This window comes from Seriola dumerili, unplaced genomic scaffold (assembly GCF_002260705.1).
Source record: "Seriola dumerili isolate Sdu_G_001 unplaced genomic scaffold, Sdu_1.0 BDQW01000091.1, whole genome shotgun sequence".
Classification (NCBI taxonomy): domain Eukaryota; kingdom Metazoa; phylum Chordata; class Actinopteri; order Carangiformes; family Carangidae; genus Seriola; species Seriola dumerili.
Genome location: NW_019174346.1, coordinates 1,061,182 through 1,069,415, shown reverse-complemented (window position 1 = coordinate 1,069,415; position 8,234 = coordinate 1,061,182). Strand labels below are relative to the sequence as shown.

Sequence of the window (8,234 nt, the reverse complement as noted above, 5' to 3'; positions counted from 1 at the left end):
CAGAGTTAGAAGCTCATTCATGAGAAGTGATTTAGTGTGATCACAGACTGAGGGTCAGTCTCACCTCACTGCCCTCCCTCTGCCAGAAGATAGCCGGCTGTGGGTTGCCGGTGGCTTCACACTGGAAGGTGACCGTCCTGCCCACTGTCACCACCTGGTTCCTGGGGCGTATGGCAAATGCTGGGGGCACTGCGGAGGAAGAGAGGTCCAAATTAATGCACATTTTCATCAGTCCCAGTTTAAGAACACATCAGTCTGCATAGAAAGCTCGAGGGATAAAGCAGGCTAAGTGTGTATGTGGCTAAAGCAGTCACTCTTTACCTTTCTTAACGAAAAAACAAAGCATATTTTTATTCATTTACCCACACATATCATGAATTACATACTGTATTGGTGGATGGAATTACAGTGCAGATAGGACAATGACAGGGGCTCATGATTTCCTGCTGCTGTCTGATGGTGGATGAGGGATGGATGACAACTTACCAGTGTTGACTACAAGGGGAAAAACACAAAAAAGAGCAGTGTAATGAGTAATCAGGGACATGCAACAGCAATGATGCACTCAACAGTACTGGCACATGCTTGAATGAGTGAGCACAATGGTAATGGTACGAAAGCACAGTAAACATTATGACAGCTACATAATCAATGATAGTGTTTTTTTGTTACTTTTTTGTTAATAGTATTTTTATTTGATCAATATACTTATAGGTGTATAATATTGGTGCTTACGAGGATATTCATTTTGTCTCACTATTATTCTTCAGGCAGAGAGACAAAATGATGAGTTCACACTGTGATAATACACATTTACATTCCTGGTAAAAATTATTTTGTGTTCCTGAATTTCAAATACATAATTCAGAATTTCCTCAAAAATAAATGCAAATGGGCCAATTTTTTTTTACCAGAGTATTTTAATAAAATGTCCAAGGTTACTGAACAACAAAAAAACTTGCATAGTTGTGAAATAATACAAGCACAAGCACCCTGGAGACAATTATTGGCAGCCTTCACAAATTTTTGGTTGCGGAGTCTTTGTCGACACTGACGGCCTCTAAACGTTTCCAGTAACCATCTAAAAGCTCCATGCACCTGTCTGCTGGTGGTTTCTTTTTCTACTGCCATTGAAGCTCTTTTAAGTTTGCAGTCTTTTTTTGCTCTGGCAGATTTCAGCTCTCTCCAAAGGGTTTCAATTGGATTTAGGTGCCAATGGATTCCATTGTGGCAGTTTAAAACAGCCCCTCTTTTCCTTTTCAGCCGTTCTTTTGTGCTGCTGGATGTGAGCTTTGGGTCGTTGTTCTGCTGAAAGACTGAACACCTTCACCTCAATCCAAGTTTTCTGACACTAAACTAGACATTTCGCTCTAAAACAGCACTTTGACACATTCAACAGCTCCAGTACCAGAGGCCGCACCACAGCCCCACAGCCCCACAGCACCGCAGAACCTCCACCGCATTTCACTGCAGGTAGGCCGTTCTTCAGATGGCTTGTGTCTCATGACTGTGAAACTGTGGAAACAGGGTCTTAAAGATCTTTGGTGGTCTCGTCTTCAACATTGTGAGAAAACAAAACTGGAAACAATCGCCACCATTAACTGGTGAATTCATGAGCTAATAATTGTGTCCAGTGTAAATTATATGTCTGTATTTTTTATTTCATTATATGAAATAATTTTGTTGTTTTGTTGTTGTTCAGTAACTTTGGACATTTTATTAAACATTCAGATTATACAAAATTGGCTAATTTCTGTATTTCTGTGTCACTACTTTGGAGCAGGACTGTATGTATTTTATATATAAATATATGTCAGAGATGTCAAAGGACAAGGCGCACTATTTAGCCCCAATTAGACTCATCAGGCTTGTTCATTGTGAGGTGTGAAAAGAATATGTAATTGCGGGTTTGAGCTACATAGCCATCCAGCCTTGAGGCGTATTTAGACAAAGATACAATCCTCTAATGAGGACATAAACCTGAGGGAGCATTGTGTCTGAAGAGAGGGGGGGAGAAGGGGGAGAAGGGGGAGAAGGGGGAGAAGGGGGGGGGGTTCTGCTCTGCTAAATGTGCTACACAAAGACATATTTAGAGATGGGAAAGTCTGTGCATCTTGACATCTGTAAACTAGATTTATAGTGAAATGAATGGCTAGCTAAGCAGCTGGTTTTGGAACTACTGTGAGAGGATGACTGTGGTTATTGCTCAACATTTTTGTGTTCAAAGAATGTTTTTAGAAAAGTGAAGCACATGATTTTGCATAGCGCAGGAAAGCTGGGTTTAAGCTCCCTGTCTGGAAGGACATGTGTCAAGTTTAGGCAATTCAATTTATCTAAAAGTTTCTCCCAAGTGAATGTCTGAAAGATTACAGATGATTTTAATGAGTGCAGCACTGAAGAGTCATTTCATTTCATGCTTGGAACCTGTGCAAACCTTAAAATGACTAACCTCCTTGGCCTGCTGCAGTTATTTCAAATGGCAACTGTTTAATATCAACCAAATGTTCTAAGTCTGTAAAAATGATTCTGTGGTTGAGACTACAGCTCTGACTGAGCTAGCCAGAGGTTAAGTAAGAGAGTTTTTTTTAATTTTATTATGAAACACACATTCACTTCGATGGCTCTCTGTTTCCTCCCAGAATACAACTACTACACATCTGCCAGTTACTCCTGCCCTTCTCCATTCACTGCCCAAATTAGCTTCGGTCCCCCATGACGCTGGTTTTCTCAGGTTTTAGGAGGGAGAGGAAGATGATGTAATTGGAACCATGTCATTTCCCAGCATGCAACCAACCCTGCCTTATCTTTAATTAAGTCCTACTGTCCTCACAGTCTGTGTCACCCACTGTGTCACTGCTGTGGGTGTGTGTATGTTTATGTGTATAGATATGGGTCTGTGTGTGCGACCATGAGAGGTGCCTTACTGCTCATTTCCTGCGACTGATTTAAAAACTAAAGGGTGTCATTGTGGCAGGACAACTTGGACCAAATGAATCCATTTTCTGTGGTCACGTAAACATTTACTTTGCATGCTCTCCTCAGTTTATACACGACATTACTATGAAACTTACTGTAAACAAACTGCAGCAACGCCCTGTACCGCTTATTATTTAGAACTGCTGCAGACACTATATGACCTCCAGCCAGGGAGTAAAAAGAAACAAAAAAATAAAATCACAAATACCCCAGAGATAATTCCTGCCACTACTACCACTACTGTGTTGAGAGAAACAACAGCCTTAGGCACAATAAGGAAAACTAGGTCTGGATAAAAAGTGAGGTAGAAGTCTCTGCCTGCTAATTTGTGACACTACAAGACAGGATTAGTTCTCCTGTTAGGCTGGGAGCAGCTGTTTTGCAGATACTTCATCCATGAAAAGACTATCAGAGGCCCTGGAAAAAAGTATGTGACCTGTATGTTGCATAGAGAAGTGTGTCGTACTACGGTTGGAGGACATTAACTGTGAGGATCGAGTTGTACTGACCGTGTACAGTGAGCGTGGCGGATGCTTCAGACTTCCCAACCATGTTCTCCACCACACATGTATAGGAGCCCTCATCTGAAGAGGTCACTTGGCGAACAATCAAGGTATGGTCCTCTAGGATTTCAAATCTGGAGGCAGGACAGACACACACAATCAAGAGATGAAAGGAGAAGTTGAAACACCGTGCTTGCATGGTAATGACTGTATGTAGAGGCCCTTTGTGCATTACCTGCCCTTCGGCAGGTCAGAATCGTCTTTTCTCCAGCGGATAGTGGGAACAGGGTCTCCTTGAACCACACAGTGGAACTCCACGCTCTCGTCTGCCAACACCACCACACTGCTGGGCCGCTTCACGAAGGTCGGGCGCTCTGGAGGGCAGCGCAATATCAAGTATAAACATCAATATACTCATCTGGTGATTTTTTATGATATCCTTGTATAGATTACATCATTTACTTATCTACTCTTGAAAAACATAAATATCAAAATTGTTCTCTTGTAATTTCTATAGTTTATTTTCATTTCATTTATCTATGTAAACCTTGAAGATCATTGAGGTTTCCCTCATTTGCAATGATGTGGAGATTCACACAGTGGGTGAATGGTGCATTGTCTAGTGAGTAAGAGTTCCATTTGGCTTCTACAGTTTTACAATAACATGCTCCTGAAGCAAGGAAGTTGTGCAGGAATGAATGAAAATGTTAATGTAACTGGCACTAAGCTACAAGACACATTTCACTTTGACAGAAAATCACTTTTTACTTGAACATTTGATCAGCAGAAACTACCAATACTGTCTGCTCCATGTCTGAAGATTAAAAAAACTAAACAACTGGCAATAAATACAACCACACACTGCAAATGTAATACTGTATTCTAGTGATAATCCTCCGACAGTCTCCAAAGTCATTCATTATGCACAACCTGTAGAACAATGTATTCTGACCCGTTTCTGCATTCAGCAGGATTATTCTCATAGCCTTGAACGGCTCCATGAGATACTGTACTGTATACTCCCAACCTTAACCAAGGTCATCGAACTGTGTGATACTGATAAGAGCTCTATTCTGATGGGAAATGTTAGCAGCATAAAAGGGGGGGTGGAGAATAGAGGCTGGAAGCAGACATTTGGGGTGGGAGCTGTCGGTGGGAGCATGGGGAGCACTTGTTTTGAAAGGTTTGAGAGGCTGTAGCACCGGATGCATCAGCGGTAGATGCTCAGCACATGTGTTGGTTGGAAGCACAGCTGGCAGACTGGATGGTAGTCCTGCATAATCAACGTAATTAATGGGTTATTATACCCTAGTGACAAAGACCTCACACAGCGAACTGGCAAACTACACCACCAAGAACTGAAGCTCTGGAACATTGCACAGTTCGGTGACAACACTGCAGATTTTACCTAGCACGGTGAGCTCGGCGATCTCGCTCTCCCTCTCGCCCACCATGTTCGTCCCGACGCAGATATATTTCCCTGCGTCACTCTTCCTGGTGTTGGTGATCATCAGTTTGCCGCTGCGGATCTAAAACAAAGCACAACACAATATTTGCACAGCTGTATTTGCACAAGCCCCGACTACCCTTATGTGTGCTGTACGTGTGCACATTCATAATGAGGGTAAATAATCTGCACATTTGTACATTTTGTACATTTCCCTCTGTGAACATGTCTACTTTAATGTGTGATTTCACCCACATATAATCATCCTCCATTTGATAATATACAGTAGGAATAGGAGCAACAATGTCATGTATGTCTGTGTGCATCTCTATGCATCTATTTAGCTAAGGAATAGAATTTGCACTGCCTTTCAAGCTACACAGAAGGTCACCCATTATAAAATTACATAATTCATATCTAGTGCTACATAAGCACAGAACCCTGGGAACAAAGACATCGCGTCTTTGTAGATTCAATCCTCAGATGTTCAGTCAGTATTCTTTGCCTTTCCCAAACTTGTTAGCTTCTCTTCACTGATATCTGCACAAACACACACACACACACACACACACACACACACACACACACACACACACACACACACACACACACACACACAACAAAGAGGTGGCAGATATATGCTCTCCATGCTGTTTTCAGTCTTTTCATATCCTATCCACCATACGCCCCCACAGACCAAGGTAGCTGTCTTTATGGTGCTTTGAATGTGAGCCACTCTATTGATAGTCTGCAGATACCCAGTGTTAGAGGTGATATCACAGCAGCAGTGAGCAGACGTGAAACTGTAGTGGGGGAGCATACCGATCTGAAGACCACAAAACAAACACAAGGCCGTTCCCTGCACCCAAATATCTGAAAGCTTCTTCCAGGCATCAACTTCAATTAAACTTACAGCCGCTCTATTGGGACTTAAGATAGCTGTGTGTGTCTCTAGCCCACTGGAGACACACACAGCTATCGTGTGGCTAGCCTGTAATTGCACAGCTCTGTTATTTCTTAAAAGAGGTCAGAGGTCAAGGCTGCCTACAGTGCCATGTCCATAAAGCAGGCAGGGGATTCAGCGTCATGCTAGACAGCACCTTGCTTGGTGGGCACTCTCCACTCACCAGCTCACAGATGGAATACATCATTAAATTGCTGCTGCAAGGATGAAACCGACAGCCTTTCATTTATTAGTCATCCTCCTCCAGGCTAACCTTCCACCACAAGCATCTCACACCATCCACCAGATAAATAACAACTAAGAGAGACCTAACTGTGGCTGACGTTCCAGATCTGCTGCAAATGATGTGGTATTCAGAGGAATATTTAACAAACTGTGGTGTGGCTTGTGGTCGTATGTACTTTTCATACACAATGCCAGCCACTTGTAATCACAAGGAGAAAGTGGGGGCATTTGGGAACTGATAGTGCAGATTCAGCTACTCAAGTAAGTGTTCGATGAATTAGGTTTGGATGTTTAGACTCACATTAGAGCCAATCCGAGCACCATCACAGACATTAACAGTAATTTACAGCATCATATTGGCCTGAAACAAACAAACATAATTTAGCTTCTGTAGATTTTTGAATATAGTTTATAGCGTGTGTCTTATTTCCACATGAAAGAGAAGATAATTGTATTTAATGTTAACAGATATTAATAAAAGTTACATGATATCGCAGCAAATAAGTTGTAGAGGAACTTGTGAGATGTGGACATGCAATAAAATTTCTAATTACATGAATGTCAGTGAATATACAGTTTACATTATTAGCTGATAATCTTTGCCATACTGTAGTTTTCTTTTTCATATGATGAGCACTAATATTTTCATCAAATACATAATAAATGAGGTGAATGAGGTTATTCACCTGAACCCTGGATAAAGAGTCTTAGATTGACTGGTCGTCCATGGCTCTCGGCACGCTGAGTCTTTGTCCCTTGATGAACCAATATTACATTTTGTGGCAGAGTAAAGATGATCGTGTTCTCACCAATGCCTTTGACTAATGTTATACTTCTCCTGTGCAACTGTGTGCTGTGAAGCTACACTAGTAACTTTAGCAGCTGATTAAAGAGAAGACCACAAGCTTTTTTATTTCCTTCACTGACCAATCCTCATTTTTAGCAGCAATTCTATTGCTAAGAAATCCAAATGTGGTTTGTCTGTCCTCCATCTTGGACACTGGAACCTCAACTTGCATCTCAACTTGAATCTCTCCTCTCTTTCAGTATATTCTTTTTCTTCTTCTTCGCATAGCCTTAGATGCCCTAAAGGCACACACAGGCTCAAGCTGCTTATTCTGTGATATACATACATCTGTGTAAAGGCACTCAACATCTGAATAAAAGTCAATAAATAGCACTTATGCATATCAGAACCTTCTAAAAATTGTCCTCAAGAATCAAGTCACAACTTTATCTACATATCAGTATTAATAAATGATGGTCCAGCCCACAAGGGAAGCCCTCAAAAAGACTGAAAGCAGCTATGAATCACTTGTGGTGGACTCCTTTGGTCTTTGTACAGTAAGTGATGTCTTTGAGTGAACTCTTCTGGCAAAGACATATTTCCATATAGAAAAGATGATTAGGGAGGACAAAGACAGGCACGCAGAAAGTACAAAGCAAAAAGCAGCCTTTGTATTTCCCTCAGAGGAGCCTTCCCCCAGCTCTGATCCAGGCCTCTCCTTAAATCAGAGAGAGCTGCTCTGTCCATCACAGCCCCCCAGAGAGACTCTACCTGTCACTCCGCACTAACATGAGCTTTGAATCTTCTCCGGTGTGTCCCCGGGAGCACGCACAGACATTCAAATAAACAAATCAACACACACACACACACACACACACACGGACACACAAAATCATGTGAGTTGCTCAAACCTGGTTATATGCTTGAGTTAAAGGACTGAGAGTTCTTGCTGCCTTAATCCATCAGGCACAAAATCAATTCAGTTTATACAAAAACATAAGACAATCACTGCTGTGTGGTACATGCCACATGACAGCTTCATATATCAGATTAATGCCATGCTAATGCTCATATGATGACACTACTAGTGTCAGCTTGTTGCTGTTCTCTGGTATTGCGTATTTTTGCCAGGAGTCGTATATAAAACAGCATTATACTGTGTTTGTGATGCATTATGGTCTTTTTTTCTCCTGGCATTTTCACTTCTGTGTGGGCACAGATAAAGATGATGGTATTATTTAGTGTTCTTGTAACCACAAATAGATCTTGACTTAACATGCTTACTCTTCCACACTTCAACATGACTGAGGTAAGAGGTAATTGGTTCTTTAG

The 8,234-nt window shown here is 41.6% G+C and overlaps 1 protein-coding gene across 1 annotated transcript in view; it reads right to left on the bottom strand.

Moving 5' to 3' along the window:
• LOC111222372 (roundabout homolog 1-like) overlaps positions 1-8,234 on the bottom strand; it is a 56,158-nt gene that overhangs the window by 11,943 nt on the left and 35,981 nt on the right. Inside the window, exons 4-8 of the mRNA XM_022746084.1 lie at positions 4,888-5,008; positions 3,715-3,853; positions 3,486-3,613; positions 487-495; positions 65-189 (exon numbers count right to left, since the gene is read on the bottom strand). Of these exons, the coding sequence (XP_022601805.1) occupies positions 65-189; positions 487-495; positions 3,486-3,613; positions 3,715-3,853; positions 4,888-5,008 (522 nt within the window). The remainder of the gene's footprint in view (positions 1-64; positions 190-486; positions 496-3,485; positions 3,614-3,714; positions 3,854-4,887; positions 5,009-8,234) is intronic.